The sequence below is a fragment of the Maylandia zebra genome, linkage group LG17 (assembly GCF_041146795.1).
Source record: "Maylandia zebra isolate NMK-2024a linkage group LG17, Mzebra_GT3a, whole genome shotgun sequence".
Taxonomy (NCBI): domain Eukaryota; kingdom Metazoa; phylum Chordata; class Actinopteri; order Cichliformes; family Cichlidae; genus Maylandia; species Maylandia zebra.
In genome coordinates, this window is record NC_135183.1 from 40,325,606 (window position 1) to 40,343,732 (window position 18,127).

At 43.5% G+C, this 18,127-nt stretch overlaps 1 protein-coding gene across 7 annotated transcripts in view; it reads left to right on the top strand.

The window, feature by feature from the left end:
• LOC101487254 (pleckstrin homology domain-containing family A member 5) overlaps positions 1-18,127 on the top strand; it is a 167,097-nt gene that overhangs the window by 75,221 nt on the left and 73,749 nt on the right. For 5 of the 7 annotated variants that reach the window (XM_076875709.1, XM_023154173.3, XM_076875710.1 and 2 more), the window contains exons 4-6: positions 4,687-4,770; positions 9,218-9,271; positions 17,543-17,717. In XM_076875709.1, the coding sequence (XP_076731824.1) occupies positions 4,687-4,770; positions 9,218-9,271; positions 17,543-17,717 (313 nt within the window). The remainder of the gene's footprint in view (positions 1-4,686; positions 4,771-9,217; positions 9,272-17,542; positions 17,718-18,127) is intronic. The other 2 variants (XM_012925274.3, XM_076875713.1) reach the window with 1 other exon arrangement.

The window sequence follows — 18,127 nt, forward strand, 5'->3', positions numbered from 1 at the left end:
ACTAAGCTGCATAGCAACAACGTTACACTGGTGCAAATGAGTTGCGTGTTGTGCAGTCAGATGTCTGTTTCTCTTTGTGTTGTGACCAGTGTGGGGTCATTACTCAAAAAAAGAAATGTATTACACTTTCCACAGAACACTTCCTTTAAAGGTAATACAGTACATTACTCTTACTCAAAAGTAATTAAGTAATTACTCTTTGGAGTAATTACTTAATTACTCCAAAGAGAAAATCATACATTATTCTACTCGTAACATTACTTTCATCTTCCTCTGTAGAATCACCTGAAATAGTCTCATTATTACCATTTAACAGTATAAACCTACCAACACAGACCCCTGTCCTAATGAGGGCACACACACACACACACACACACACACACACACACAGACACACACACACAGACACACACACACACACACACACACACACACAGACAGACACACACAGACACAGACACAGACACACACAGACAGACACAGACAGACAGACAGACACACACACACAGACACAGACAGACAGACACACAGACACACACACACACACACACACACACACACACAGACACAGACAGACACAGACAGACAGACACAGACACACACAGACACAGACACACACACACAGACACACACACACACACAGACAGACAGACAGACAGACACACACACAGACAGACACAGACACACACACACACACACACACACACACAGACACACACACACAGACAGACAGACAGACACACACACACAGACACACACAGACAGACAGACACACACACACACACACACACACACACACACACACACACACACACACACAGACAGACACAGACGCACACACAGACACAGACACACACAGACACACACACACAGACAGACACAAACAGACACATAGACACACACACAGACACACACACACAGACAGACAGACAGACACACAGACACACACACAGACACATAGACACAGACACAGACACACACACACAGACACACAGACACACAGACAGACACATAGACACAGACACACACACACAGACAGACACACAGACAGACACATAGACACAGACAGACACAGACACACACACACACACACACACACAGACACAGACAGACACACACAGACATACAGACACACACAGACATACAGACACATAGACACAGACAGACACAGACACAGACAGACACAGACAGACACAGACACAGACAGACACAGACACACACACACACACACACACACACACAGACACAGACAGACACACACACAGACAGACACACAGACAGACACACACACACACAGACACAGACAGACACACACACAGACAGACACACAGACAGACACACACACACACAGACAGACACAGACACAGACAGACACACACACAGACAGACACACAGACAGACACACAGACACAGACAGACACACACACAGACAGACAGACAGACACACACACACAGACAGACAGACGGACGCACACACGGACGCACACACGGACGCACACACACACGGACGCACACACACACACACAGACGCACACACACACACACAGACGCACAGACACAGACACACAGACACACACACAGACATACAGACAGACACACAGACAGACACACAGACAGACACACAGACACACACACACAGACAGACACACACAGACAGACACACAGACAGACACACACAGACAGACACACACAGACACACACACACAGACAGACACACACACAGACATACAGACAGACACACACAGACAGACACACAGACACACACACAGACAGACAGACACAGACACACACACACAGACAGACACACAGACAGACACAGACACACACACACAGACAGACACATAGACACACACACACAGACAGACACACACACACACACACACACAGACACACACACACACACACACACACAGACACAGACAGAGACACAGACACATAGACACAGACAGAGACACACAGACAGACAGACAGACACACACACACAGACAGACAGACACAGACACACACACACAGACAGACAGACACAGACACACACACACAGACAGACAGACACAGACACACACACACACACACACAGACAGACAGAGACACAGACACATAGACACAGACACACACACACAGACAGACACAGACACAGAGACACAGACACACAGACACACAGACAGACACAGACACACACACACAGACAGACACACAGACACACACACACAGACATACAGACAGACACACACACACACACAGACAGACACACACAGACAGAGACACAGACACATAGACACAGACACACACACACCCTGCAGCACAAAGACTCTGCAAAGCGACCATCGCAGTGATTCTACTGGAGTGACATGAACAGGTAGAAACGAGCCCTGCAGCCTCACGACTCGTCTTTTTCTTAACTGGTGAAGTTCAACGGCGACTGACTTCACTGCTCACCAATGACGGCTGATTTGACGGCGGTCCTGGGCTGGGATTAGCTGCATTTTGTTGACTTGTTTACTTCCTTTAAGAGTGTTTCCAACAACATGTAAACTGTGTAAATTTGTTTCCAAGTGACAGTGACTTCCACCTGTTGTCCACCAAATTACAGCTCAGTACAATGAAACTGCACATATTTGGCCTGTGAATTGGGACGTACTCAGTGATGGCAGATCTTGAAGGTTTGTTTGTTGTCGTCTCAGTCAAAGGTCAGACGAGAGAATGAATCAGAATCAGAAAGACTTTATTTATCCCCAAGTGGCAAATAACAAACAACAGAGCAGCATGACGTTGAAGATCAGAACAATAAGAACAGGCAATAAGAGTGAGATAATAAATACACATTATGGGGCCAGTACAATGGTGCGGTGGTTAGCACTGTTAGCTCACAGCGTGGTGCAGGTGTGCTTGTCCACACCTGCAGTGACTGTGACTCAGTGGGGTTTACACCAGAGTTGTAAGGCAGCAGGAATATAACGCTGAGGAGCAGATTTGTGGCCCTGTTGGTCTCCCTGTTGTTGTTATTATTGTAGGTTTTTTACCTTACAGTATAAACTGCTTGGAGGCAAGTGTTGCTGTGATTCAGCACTTTATAAACAAAATGAAATTGGATGCATACAGTGAAATGAATGAACCACCGGCTTCATTATTTCTAATAAAATAAGCTGACTTCAGCAGAGACGGTACGTCACAGCACATAGAGATCATCCTGGCTCCGTAGCATTCGTGTTGTACCTCGTCAGTCTCTCGCCGTTAGAGCAGTTCCTTCTTCCTGTGTGGAAACACTGCACCACTAGATGTTTCACCGTCAGTCTGGATCCTGGGTATCCTGGGATCCTGGGTATCGAAGATTCGAGAGGTCCCTCATCCTGTCCACGTAACCCCTCCCACTGGGTGACCTGCGTTGTAGCATCCCAGCAGCGCCCTGTTTCTCTTGCCCACTGATGCCGTCTTGTTCCAGTAGCCTTCTCATCAGTGTGTCCTGTTTCCTCGGCACCTGACGGCTTCGTTTTTGTCTCTCGCTGATGTCTGAGGTAGGCTTGGTTAGCATGTGTGTAGTATTACCACGACGCTCTCCAGCTGCTGCTCCTGCACTGTCGACTGTAGTGCCCACAATCCAAAGTGGCGAGTTCTAACCATGTTAGTAAGATGTCCTCTGTATATGAACTATTTCAAATGACCTGTCAGTTACACACACTGTGCTCATGCTCACTTATCTTCTGTGGTGCTGACCAGACCTGTCAGCTAAGTGATGAAGCTCCACAGCAGGACTCCACGCTGGTAGCTGGCAGTGACACCAAGCTGCAGCTGTAGCAACTCTCTGCAAGTAAACTAAGAGTGTTTTAGATTCTTCACTAACTGAAGGGTCTTACAAAGAACAAAGTTCACTTTAACCTGATGGTGCTTCCAGCAGAAATGAATCTTAAATCAGAATCAGAATACTTTACTGGTCTCCAGGGGAAATGCTACAAAATGTGAGTTTAAGCACTTAAATAAATGGTTCAAATAACTTTGCCATGAAGACACTTTTAATGTCTTAACATCACTCAGAAATTACAACTAAGACGTTAAAGTAACTTATCTTAAATAACTGGTTGTTGCAAGGTCAACATAACTGCAGCAGCGACAGGATGATAATTATCATCTCATTTTGTATTTTCTGATACAGCTCTGATCACTGGTTGTTGTTTACTAGTCATGACAATTTGCATTTGATCAAAGAAGGTAGCATTGTGCAAATGTCCTGTTTATAATGTTGGGCACCTGCAGTCAGCTGAGACTGAAGAAGTCACCTGGTGATGATGATGGTGGAACGGTTCTCCCACTGAGAACGTCCAGATGAACCGAACCAACCTTTGGGATCTACGTACCTGCATGACGGAGCATGCATCGAGACATCATGCTGATGTTTAGCACCACACACTGTTCCAGATGTGTAAATAAGTGTGGTGCTGTTGTTCTGCATGTCAGTGTCTGCAGAGAACTGTTTTCCTTTTCTCCTGATACATCAATAAAACGATGGCTGATAAGTTTGATTTGTGACTGCATGTCTTTAAGTCACATTAGATTTAAAGCCTCTCCTTGCTGTGATGGGTAGGTCAGGGTACCCGTGGACAGGTCACCACTCTCTGAAGGTTTAGATCGAAATCATTTTCTATGAATTCACTCACACTTTGTTTTCCTGTCTTTCCTTTTCTCTCTCTGCAGCCACAATGAGCGAAAGGTGACCTGTAAGCACCCGGTGTCTGGGTTCCCCTCACAAGACAACTGCATCTTTGTGGTTAATGAACAGTAAGTTTCTCTGCACTGTCACATGTACACGCAACATTAAATGCGACTGATTTCTGTGCTGATTTCAAAGGTCAAAGGAAACTGTTAGGAACGGGTGCAGCTGTTATAGATGTGCAGATGTGACCGATTCTCACACTTCTCACACTTCTCAAATGCATGAATCACTGATTTCTCTCCAGTTTCCAGCCCTCCGTGTTTACAAGGTTTGACTGTTGCACGTCACTTAGATCCACATGTCTGATTTCCTTTGCTGTTGCCTGTGTGTGTGCAATTGTTTGTTTTTGCCAGCTTTGCTTCAGAATCATAAAATAGCAACATAGACAGTCGTAATAAAGAAGTGACTTTCTCCTCTCCAAGGAACAAAACTAGAGATTAACAATAAAAAAAAATCAGGATAACTGAGCTGAAATTAAATTTAGGGATGGAGCTTTTTTCTCTGTTCTTGTGCAGCTGACACACACACACACACACACACACAGACACACACACACACACACACACACACACACACACACACACACACACACACACACACACACACGTTACTTCTAAGTTCACTTTGGCAGGATCTCTCTCGCTCCTTTTCTCACTCTCTTCTTCTTCCTTCCCAATTATCTCCTGAGTCAAGGTAGCAGTTAAGGATGTGTGTGTGTGTGTGTGTGTGTGTGTGTGTGTGTGTGTGTGATGTAAAATTATGTTAATTAGGTGCACAGAATGTGTATTTTTAAACCTGCTGAAAACAGCGGAGGTGAGAAAGTAAGAGGGAACGAAAGGTGTTAAACTGCTAATGAGACTTTCACCTTGTTCCGCACTGATGATGATGATGATGATGATGAAAGTGAAATAGTCCTCCTTTTAAGTTCAGTCCAAGTAAGTTTGCTGATGTGACCTGTACAGTTATGACTCCTGGCTTTTGTGGATCTAATGTTCCTTTGGTGCACTTTGCCAAACACTCTGTGCTGCCACAGCCATAAAAGGCTGGATGCTTAGTTTGGCTCTCGGGTCGAGATGAGCTCCTTGACAACAGCAAAGTTCATCATGAATAATTCTAATCAAATATAATCAAGCATAAATCAGTCAGTGTGATGAATGAGAAAATGTAACCTCTGTAATGGAAGTTTTTTGGAAGTGCAGTTTAATTGATTGCTGAGACACACAAAGTACAGGATGTGTAAAGAGTAGGAATGTGTGCATGTGTCACACATGTATGTGTGAGTGTGCATGTGTCACACATGTATGTGTGAGTGTATAGAGGTGGAGGAGCAAGTTCACCAAGAATAAAAGCTGAGGCAGCAATTTTCCTCTCCAAGTCATTCCCAGGCTGTGCAGCACACAGTGAAGTGAGACAGCGTTCCTCCAACACCGCCGTGCTACGTACAACAATCAACACATGAAGTGCAGTTGTGCAAAGTGACCAGACACAACAGCGCAACAGAAAAGTGCAACTTCTTAATCAACCAAAGACCCAGACAGACTTTTAATTCATTTGAAAGCCTGATGCTCAGCCTCGTCCACCCCAGCTGTAAAACTCAGAAACCAGTCTTGTTCTCATCTATGGTCCACCTGGGCCTTACACAGAGTTTCTCTCTGATTTCTCAGACTTTTTATCTGATTCTCAGCTCATATAAAATAATTATTGTGGGTGATTTTAACATCCATGTAGATGCTAAGAATGACAGCCCCAACATGGCATTTAATCTGTTATTAGACTCAATTGGTTTCTCTCAAAATGTAAAAGAACCCACCCACCACTTTAATCACACTCTAGATCTTGTTTTAACATATGGCATAGAAACTGAACATTTAACAGTGTTTCCTGAAAACCCTCTGCTGTCTGATCATTTCCTGATAACATTTACATTTACAATAATTGATTACACAGCAGTGGAGAGTAGACTTTATCACAGTAGATGTCTTTCTGAAAGCGCTGTAACTAAGTTTAAGAATATAATCCACCCACTGTTATCATCTTCAATGCCCTGTACCAACACAGAGCAGAGCAGCTACCTGAACGCTACTCCAACAGAGGTCGATCATCTTGTTAATAATTTCACCTCCTCACTACGTACGACTCTGGATACTGTAGCTCCTGTGAAAACTAAGGTCTCTAATCAGAAGTACCTGACTCCGTGGTATAATTCTCAAACACGTAGCCTAAAGCAGACGACTCGTAATCTGGAGAGGAAATGGCGTGTCACAAATTTAGAGGATCATCATTTAGCCTGGAGAAATAGTTTGCTGCTTTATAAGAAAGCCCTCCACAAAGCCAGAACATCTTACTATTCATCACTGATTGAAGAAAATAAGAACAACCCCAGGTTTCTCTTCAGCACTGTAGCCAGGCTGACAAACACTTTGTTTCTTTAATATTTCCAAATGATTTCCTGGTTTCAGTTTGGTGTTCAGTGTCTTCTCTTTTTAATCTCCCTCCTTAAAAACTGTTTGCAAGCACATGTCCCCATCATGACTCTTCTTTCCATCAGCAGAGCCCAGGACCACAATACAGGAAGTCTAGGCCAGCTCTCTCTTTAAAAACTCTGATCCTGTGAGTATGACCCAGAAGGCAATGCAGAGTTCAGATGGAGCCTACATGAGTGAGGGAGTCTCCCACTTCTGTTCCCACTTCACCTTTGCAGGCCCAGCCTCTATAAGCCACATTCATGACAGCCCTCTAGATTGGTGCACTTGTTGTACCAGGGTTAATTTTAGGGGCCTCAGGGCTCTGTTAAATTTAAAGGGTTGAACTATAAGAGCTATTTACTCTAAAATGGGTTAATACTCAAATGATAATAACAGTCACAAAATAACTAATTAACCTACTCTAACGCTGACTTCGATCTCATCTCGGGGAGGAGAGAGGTTGGAGTAGAGACTGAGCACGCCCTGGCCACCGTCGCCTTCATCTCTGTGTCCCGTGCTGAGGAAAATAATCTAACAAGAAGGCAGGATTCCCTGAAAATTCGATCCTTCGGGAATACAGCAGGACTATAAATCTGCTCACAGTTGGGAAAAGCTGCAAGAAGCTGGAAACATGTAGATCCGTTCCAAACGATTCTCATGTTTCCTAATTTTTCTGATCTCGTAATCTAGGGCGTGTTGGGTGCCCCGAGCGTAATATATTGACGATTTGTCATCTAGCATGAAATGTTACGCTTTGGGAGTGAGAACGTGTTGACCAATAATGTCTCTGCCAAGTGCTTAGGCTCCACCCGCCTCTTCTCTCACTGTCTAGACATCCAATAACATTCCTTAAGTAAAGTCATGTGATGTGCAGCCACACCCTGTCATTCTTTTCCCCACATACTTGATTTTAAAACGGAGTTTAAACTTTGCCATCCCTATGAAAGGTCAAAGTTGAATCACGTCTCCAGACACAAAATCGAGACATCTATGATGTTAGAGGAGCATGAGCTCAGACTCGGTGCCATGTCCCCCAGCTCGTCCCGCGTTGCTGCAGGGGGTCTTAGCATAGTCCCAGGGTGGTGGCATTTCCCTGACCTTGTCCTCCATCCCTGGTCTTCAATGCTGCTGCATGTCCGCTCCATCTCCTTGGAAACAGGAATCCGTGGCCCAGTAATACACATGGTCTATCCGTCTCCTGCATGCTGTGGTTTCAGGTGCAGTCAGGGTACCTGCAGCAGTTAAAGTCCAGATCACCCTGGCATTCAACCACAACTCAGAGAAAGCAGCTCCTGGCTCTGTCATCCCTCCAACAAAAGATGCTCCAAAGTGATATATGTAGCAGTCAGGGCAGCTGGTAGCGAGAGCCTTCATACCACACGGTGTACAGCGCGCCTCCAAGGGAAGCATGGTCATCAGGGTCGATCTGGTCTGAGTCCCATTCTCTCTTTCTGTCTCCCCTTTTTTAATTCTCTGTTACGAAGGTCACTTCCTCTGCCCCGCCTCCATCTGTGCCCCTTATCAGAGAGGCTGCTCCTCCCTTTTTTTCATTACTGATGCTAATCTATGGCAACATAATCATTCTCATTCGGATGTACCACACACCTCTGCAGCTCTTGCTTTTATCGGTGCTTCAAGTTTTCGCCCGTCCTGTCACGTTCAGCTCACATCTTTCTCTGATGTTTTGCTAATAGTTTCACATTTTCATCATCCTAACGAGTTTAGATGAGTTTTTAAGCTCTGACCGTGTTTGACACATTTGTCTTTTTAGTTCCTCTGTCTGTCCGCAACTATTCACTTGTTTCATTGTACAAACGATATAAAAGGCATGATGAGAATCTGAAAGAATCAGGGTGTGTGGGGCTAACAGGAGGCTCTGAATGATTGTGGGACTGATCAAAGTCAAATCTGATGTTCTGGAGAACAAACATCTTTTATTTGTTGGTTTATTTGACTGTAACTATTAAATATTGCATAATTGGGTTTCATTGTTGAGTTACCGCTTTGATTTAATGTGATTCTGTCTCCCTTCCTGTTCTGTTTGTAGTGTGAATTGTGGAAAGTTTGTCCACCCTGAGAAACCTGTAGAGGCTGTCACCAGGTAATGAGCCCTCATGTCAGTGGACGAGCTGCTTTGGCTTCAGCTTCTCTTTCAGCCTTGTTGCTTTAAAACCTTTTGCTGCTACTTCAGAGCACATGTTAAACGCTCAATAACAGCTTAGGCTATGCTCAGCAGGTTCCTGTTGTACAGTGAACTATGCGTGTAAATCACCAGCAAATCATTTTATTTCACAGGAGCAAAATTCAGTAGTTAATGTATCATTTTTTGTTGTAATAAACTGAATTTGGATTTTATGAATTGTAGCTTTCTTTACTTTGATGCTAGCTTATATTTGTTAGTGTTAACATTAACGCTAACACTAGCTGACTGACTACACCAGAGGACAGCCAAGCTTTAGGAACTAAATACATCCTAAGCTCTTAACATGATGGATTCTTTGTTAGAGAAGCACGATTGTTTGGGGTAACCTTCTTCATGGGTTATTTCGTGGTTTGTGTGATGGACCGAGGTGAAAAGCAGGAGGAGTCCCATAAATATTAAAAGAGGGTTTTATTTAACCCAAAGAGTGATATTTACAAAAAGGATAAATGTCGAGCACTGAGGACTGAACTCAGGCAAACAAAATGTGGACTCGACAAACCAACAAGGGCTTATATAATGGCTGATCAGACCACTATGACTCAACACAGTCACAACCAGTACAATCCAGTTTGTTAGTCAACTAAACACCAAAGAAGAAAATCAAAAAACACTAGACTCTGAATTCAAATACTGAGTTAAATACAAAAGCTCGTTTAAATAAAGAAAATGCCCCCCCGCAGGAAGTGGTGGAGCCCTTTATGTATTGAAGTGCTCTAAGCCTGTGGTCTGGCAGCTCCCAGGGATCATGGCAGGTAAAAGAAACGAGGGTTAGTCCCAATCACAAACCAGTTGCCCCGTGGCTCCGGCTGCTACGAGCAGCTCCTCCTGCGTAACTATCTTATGTTGCATCCTTTATTACAATCTGCACATCAGAAATCTTGTAATAAGTATTTGTAGGTTATGTATCTCTTTTTGCAAGCTGAGACTTATTTGCATCTCAGTGTCCTGCAGACCTTTCATTGGTCAAAGCTTTGTAACTTTGTGAGAAATAAGCATTAACACATTTATAAGTATCTCATTTCATAATCTGTATACATTTAAATACACTGTTCATCATTTACTTTGACTTTTTAAATGATAAACAGGTCCTAATAACTTTTACTTGATGGAATACTTTTAGAAATTGTTAAAACTTACATAAAATATATAAAAAAAAAGATTTTGATATAATATATAGATAATATTTATATTATATAAATACATTTAAAAATTATAATGACAGACTAACAATTTTGTCATTAAACATGTTATATGTGGGCTTATAATCAAGACTAAAGCATTTATATTCATGTTTGTAAATGATGTACTATGGAGGACTAACACTGACTAATGCCTTACTAATGCTTAATACTGTGTAGTTATTATAAGTCACTTTCATCTGTGTACAGTGTGCACATCCTTCAAAGTGTGCCACAGTCTGCCTTCTGTGCTGGATAATTGGCTGTAGTTCTGACCAACTGTCAGACATTCGTACCTTCGTCCTAACAAAGAAACAGCATAAAGTTTTGGATTTACAAGGAAAAAAGATTTAAAAAAGACACAAAAGATAAGGATTTGTCAAACGTGTGCCCATAAGAGCCTTTAAAAAATTCTTCATACAAACAAATTGCCGGGCAAAATGGAGCAGGACAGGTCGCGTTGAAACCAGAGTCAGCAGGTTGTCAAAGCAGCCAATGAGAAAGCACAAAGCTCTGCGACCTTGTTAATCTTCCCAATAACACAGCAGTTAATCGTTCTTCTTTGGTCTTTAAATTTAGGGCAATCTAACTGGTTAAAGTCAACTATGCTGACACAAAAAGTAATGTCTTTACATTTATGTTGACTGGCTCTTTGCACTGCTCTCAGAAAGAGTAACCCACACCGATGCATGTCCATCACCTGGCTTTGTTTTTCTCTCCAGCTTCTTTAAATCCCCTGAGAAATCGTTTTCTCCTGTTTCTGCCTCATGCAGATATTAACCTTGTGCTAACACACACGATTCATATTTGTTATGATTTGTGTCTCCTACAGCTGAGAAAGTTAAAGTTGAAATAATGCTGTATAATACACTGAACAAAAATATAAACGCAACACCTTTGTTACTGCTCCCATTCCCCATGGGATGGACGTAGAGACCTAAAATTCATTCCAGATACACAATATAACCATCCCTCCCAAACAGTGGTCACAAATCAATCCAAATGTGTGGTAGTGGGCACATCTGCTATATTGAGATAATCCATCCCACCTCACAGGTGTGCCACATCAGGATGCTGATCTGACATCATGAGTAGTGCACAGGTGTACCTCAGACTGCCCACAACAAAAGGCCACCCTGGAATGTGCAGTTTTTTGCGCTATTGGGGGTCTGGGGACCCAGAACCGGTCAGTATCTGGTGTGACCACCATTTGCCTCATGCAGTGCAACACATCGTCGCATGGAGTCTATCAGATTGTCAATTGTGGCCTGTGGAATGTTGGTCCACTCCACTTCAATGGCTGTGCGAGGTTGTTGGATATTCGTGGGAACTGGTACACGCTGTCGTATACGCCGGTCAAGCACATCCCGAACATGCTCAATGGGTGACATGTCCGGTGAGTATGCTGGCCATGCAAGAACTGGGACATTCTCAGCTGCCATCTGCCCTGAACAATGTGAACCATGATTCATCCGTGAAGCGCACACCTCTCCAACGTGCCAGACGCCATCGAATGTGAGCATTTGCCCACACAAGTCTGTTACGGCGACGAGCTGGAGTCAGGTCAAGACCCCGATGAGGACGACGGGCATGCAGTTGAGCATCCCTGAGACGGTTTCTGACAGTTTGTGCAGAAATTGTTTGGTTGTGCAAACCAATTGTTCCAGCAGCTGTCTGGGTGGCTGGTCTCAGACGATCTTGGAGGTGAACCTGCTGGATGTGGAGGTCCTGGGCTGGTGTGGTTACACGAGGTCTGCGGTTGTGAGGCCGGTTGGATGTGCTGCCATATTCTCTGAAACGCCTGTGGAGACGGCTTATGGTTGAGAAATGAACATTCAATGCACGGGCGACAGATCTGGTTGACATTCCTGCTGTCAGCATGCCAATTGCACGTTCCCTCATTGCTTGTGGCATCTGTGGCATTTTGCTGTGAGACAAAACTGCACATTCCAGGGTGGCCTTTTGTTGTGGGCAGTCTGAGGTACACCTGTGCACTACTCATGATGTCAGATCAGCATCCTGATGTGGCACACCTGTGAGGTGGGATGGATTATCTCAATATAGCAGATGTGCCCACTACCACACATTTGGACTGATTTGTGACCACTGTTTGGGAGGGATGGTTATATTGTGTATCTGGAATGAATTTTAGGTCTCTACGTCCATCCCATGGGGAATGGGAGCAGTAACAAAGGTGTTGCGTTTATATTTTTGTTGAGTATATTTAATACATTGTAAAACTCTTACTTGCTTTCAGTGATTGTGTGGATTGTGAGTCTGTGGAAACGCACACGCTCTTGTTGCTGAAGTTGAGGAAACTCAGTTTGTGATATAGTGAACCTGTTACCTGCCTGTTATACATGGTGCAGTTTTCTACTGAAATAGTGCATTTAGTACATTATGTCTGTTTTTTGTTTGTTTGGTAACTACCATGTTATAAAAGGATAGAAAAGCTTCAGATTAAGGAGCTTCATCCTCCTGAAAATTCTTGCAAATTCATCCTGTGTTGGCTCGTCCACGTATCACGTCTTTGCCTAAACCTCTGAGTGCTAGTCAGGTTTGGAGTATTATAACCTGCCCCCAGATGAGCTTCTTGTGAGCTTCCACCAAGCAGTTTAATATTATACTCAAGCAGTAATGTCACAGCCCTGCCTTTGGTACAAAAAGAGTTCTTGACTATCTGTGTAAATTTGGTCGAGCAGGTTGTCTTCAGCTGTGCACGGATGGGTTGATTATATGTGTCGACTGCTGAGACACCTCGTAGTTGGAAGCCTGGGAAACTTTTTAATGGTTTCATAATGACTTTGCTTGGCTGACACATGCACCCTGTAGGGTTTCATTACTGTTGCTTCTGTTTTAAGTTCTGTTCAGGTTTGAACTGTTGCCTTGATCATATCAATTCAATTCCATCGTTATGAGAAGAGGCCATAACAGACTTAATTGCACTGTTTTTTCTTTTTCCAACACAAATGCATTAGTAATTGATTCCAGATACCTAATTTGCTGGGTCTTTTTATTAAAAGTTAAGCCATTGCTTATAAATCTCAACATATCAACAAAGTATTGCAGTGGCATGCTTCGAGCACAGGCCGTGATCCCTCACTGAGCTGATGAACACTATTTGGGCACATTGAGACTTTTTCTGGTACTCATTTCAGCAACAGTTTATAGATGAGAAATCACATTCTAATGATAATTACAATAATTTGCTATACATCATACTATTATGCTGTGTAAAAGAAATTTATAATGTATGTAAATGTAAATATAGTATTTGCCAAAAAGCAAGAAAAATGTTTTCACTGGTTCTCCTTAAATTATCTTTTAGGCAAATCAAAACACTGATATGATTTTGAAACATCACAACAGTCTAGTGATAAGTTATTCAGCTGTGTCGCAGTGCAAAAAATAACTCCTGATGCTGATTATGAGCCACAAACCAAAGTAGCTATCATGTGTGGATAATTATCTGACTCAGGTCAGACTTTGAACACTCATCACACAGCTGACTGCAGGTTTACATACATTTTCGTAATGACTGAAATGGCAGCACTGATTAACAATGGGCTGTGAGGTCACTTTTATGATCAGTAATTTGCAAACTGTCATGACGATTGATAAATGACCACGAGTACCATTCACAGTTGGGGAATGGCTGAAGTCACAGTCTAAGAAGGCTAACCTGCCACGTTTCATATCCTCCCTGGTGAATTTGATGTGTCGGTCCACCGAGTTAATGAAATGTGGTACGTCCTGAGATTTGATTTTCACCCAGGTGTCATCCACATTCCTGAACCAATGGCTTGGTGGTGTTCCAGGGTGTTTAGCAAAGCCCTCTTTTCCACTTCTTCCATGTACAAATTGGCCACGAAACTGAAACTGAAACTGGGGAGCCCATGGCACACCCATGTTTCTGTCTGTAGAACTGACCCTTGTATGTGAAGTAGGTGGAATGAGACACAGTTCAAACACACTTGGTTGATGCTGAGAGCGGTCCTGCTGCTGAGGTTGTGGTCATCCTGTAATCTGTTGTGTTCTGGATGTGGTGTTCAGAGCTGCCCACCAGCGGGTTGAGGATCGAAGCCAGAAACTTGGAGATGTTACAGGTGACCGAGTTGATCATGCAGACGATCGGTCTTAAAGGTGCTCCCTGTTTATGTATTTTCGGTAAACCATACAGACTTGGTGTAGACTCTCCTGGGTACAGCCTGTGGTATGAGGTCCGGTTAACAGCCTTGTCCTGTTCTAACTGCTTCAGACAGTCTATCACCCACTTCCTGTAACCACTTCCTGGGTCTCGTTTCAGGGGCTCAGAAGTATTCTCGTGATAGTATTTCTGGTTAAAACTGTGCACCTGCCCTCGTCTGCTGGAAGGAGGATGATGTTGTTGTCATTACTCCAAGCTGATGTTGGATGCTGGGGGCTTTGCATTGCTGAGACAGGCTGAAACTTCCGTCTGTAGCTGCTCTGCTTCCACATCTGCAATGTTGTTGTTTCGAATTGCTGTTTCTGTGGCTGTGATCGGTTACACTTGCGGGATTTGTCTCGGCGTCACTGCAAAGCTCAACCCTTTTGCAGGGATGTTTTTCTCTGCTTGAGTGAGTACACAACATTTTCACCCACATGTCCACATCCTCACCATCTTACAGTGCTCTGAATTCAGTCATTTCCAAAATCTCTGAGAATGGGACTCGTGGCCATTAATCAACAGTCATGACAATTTGCATATTAATGATCATAAACTGAGCTCCCAGCCCAGTGTTCCTTCAGTGCTGCTGGTTTCAGTCATTGTGCAAATGTCCTGTTTATAAGGTTGGAAACCTGCAGTCAGCTGAGACTGAAGACGTCACCTGATGATGAGGAAACGTTTCTCCCCTTCCTTACCTGGATGATTGAGCATGCATCAAGACAAAAGTACAGTACTTGCATGGTAAATGATACAGACTGTAACTGATGAGCAGTATTTCCATTAAGAATAGATAGATAAGGAGGTGATATAAACAGTTAAAAAGACGAGTTAGACTTGTATGAGACAGTAAATGTTGCTTTCAGGAGAGATAAAGATGGCAAAGGATGTGTTGTGTGTTGAGGGATAGAGCTTAAACCCCTAAAGTTATGTCTTCAGAGACTTAAGCATTATTTAAGGGTCTGGCAGTGTTCTAGCACTACTCACTGAGCAGGACCCAGTAGAAACTGTGTGGTGTGTGGCATCAACAGTAGAAATCCACAGAACACAGATCTGCAAGAATACCAACTGGAATCACGGAGACTTCCTTTGTTCTTATGTGTGAAAACAGAGTTTAGTTGATGTGCTTTGCTTAGAGCGATCGTGGCTCAAGAGTTGGGTGTTCGTCTTGTAATCAGAAGGTTGCCGGTTCGAGCCCCGGCTCGGACAGTCTCAGTCGTTGTGTCCTTGGACAAGACACTTCACCTACCGCCTACTGGTGTTGGCCAGAGGGGCCGATGGCGCGATACGGCAGCCTCGCTTCTGTCAGTCTGCCCCAGGGCAGCTGTGGCTACACCTGTAGCTGCCATCACCAGTGTGTGAATGTGAGAGTGAATGAATAGTGGCATTGTAAAGCGCTTTGAGAGTCTCGAAAAGCGCTATATAAATGCAATCCATTATTATTATTATTATGCTCTGTTGACCTTGGCACTCGGAGACCTTGAGCTTTCTTTTCCTCTCAGTAACTCTCTCCACCGTTCTGCAGCAAAAAACTTTGAGCTGGTTCAATTTGACAGGCTAAGTTGGCCGTTTAAATTGGGTGGATGTGGAGGCAAATAACAGAGGTGAGTTGAACACGCACACACTCCAGTCTTCTTTATCTCTGCTTCCATCACCCTCGTTTTCCCTCTCCTCTTGTGTTCGTTCAAGCCACTCGTCCTCTCCTTCGTTCTCCTCCTCTGTTTAATTGTGCCAACAAAGTAAGCGTGTTATTAAGAGAGTGAAGATGGGATCTGCTCGGTGAAATGTGCTGTTAGTTGATTGGCTGGCTTCAACCTGTGGAGACTGATTGTTTCTGACGGGCAACGTTTGTGTCATCTTAAGCTCTCATCAACTTGAAAAGACCACTTGCACCTAAGAATCTATTAAACTAACAACAATTAACTAACTAACAATTCCTTCTAGTATTCTAAGTACTTCACACTTCATTTGAATAAAACTTAACTGTCTGTAATCGGCAGGAAACGTGATTTCTAGCTGGGAAAGGTCATCAACCATTCTTATGTGGCTTAGATTTTTATAGTGTTGGGGATAAGGAGTTGTGTCAGTGTGAATCACTGATTTCTATATTTGTCTGTCCTTTTTCACCACTATCCTCTGTTGCATGTCACTTAACTCTACATTTCTTATTCCTTTCCCTTTGCCTCCTCTCTCTGTGTGTCTGCTGTTTTGTGTAGTTTGTTTTCGGCAGCTATGCTTCACAAGCACAAAAATACCTTTGAATGTTTTGTCTCCTTCTCATCTACCTGCCAAAAACTAGCTATGTATCAGAAATGGGACATCGACAGTTGTGATAAAGAAGATACTTTCTCCACTCCAAGGAACAAAACTAGAGATTAACAATAAAAAGTCAGGATAACTGGGCTGAAATGAAATTTAGGAATGGAGCAAACTTGTTAAAATAGCTGCTTCTGCAATAACTTGGCCTACTTTAAGCAGGTTTGCATGTCTAAAATCTGGCTTAATACCTCTTCTGGGACCTCTCCTGTACCCAGATGTGGTAGGAGACCTTGTCAGCAGATACTTTGTAACCAGGCCGGCATGCTGGTAGAGCATAGTTCAAAGGCTCAGTACCTGCAACAGTGGTCACAGGGGTTTCATAGCGCCTTGAGACGACTGTTGTCATTTGGCGCTGTACAAATAAAATTGAATTGAAAATATAGTAAGTGTAGGTAGGGGTCACGACACTCCCTCTATTGTACATTCTTCTAAAGTGAAATGTCTGAATCCCTCGTCTGTGTCTCTCTGTGTTTCGCCTTGTGGCAGATCGGCTCCCAAGTCTTCGTCGGAACAGGGAAGCAGCAGTGACAAGAAGGAGCGTCCTATGAGTACCATGAGTGAAGCGTCAAACTACACAGGTGGCTCCGATTACAGCACCTTCACTGGCAGCCCAGCCACCACAGTCACTACTGCCATTACCACTTCCACCTCATCTACACGGGTTAGTCTTTACCTAAACCTCATAACAAGAGTGAGCCACACTGACTCTCATCAGCAGAGGCAGAAATGCTCTTTGTGCTGTAAATTCAATCAGTTATTTCAGTGGAGGTCACCTGTGCTGTCGATGAAGAAAAGAAAATAGGCAGAAACTTTTAGCTGTAACTCGTCTTTTTTCTGCTTTTTTGATGCAGTAAGTGACTTTATCTCCACTCTGAGTCATTTCCTGTATTCTGTAATGAGTTAGAGTAACAGAAAGAATAATGTGTGAAAGTCTAAATAAAAATGCCTCATTCCTTTGATTTTAACGACATTTTAATTCATAAACACAAAGAAGAAGACGACAAGTGGTGCACTGGGACACATTGTGTCCACCATGTTGAAACCACGATGTAGAGAAGTTAGACTACAAAA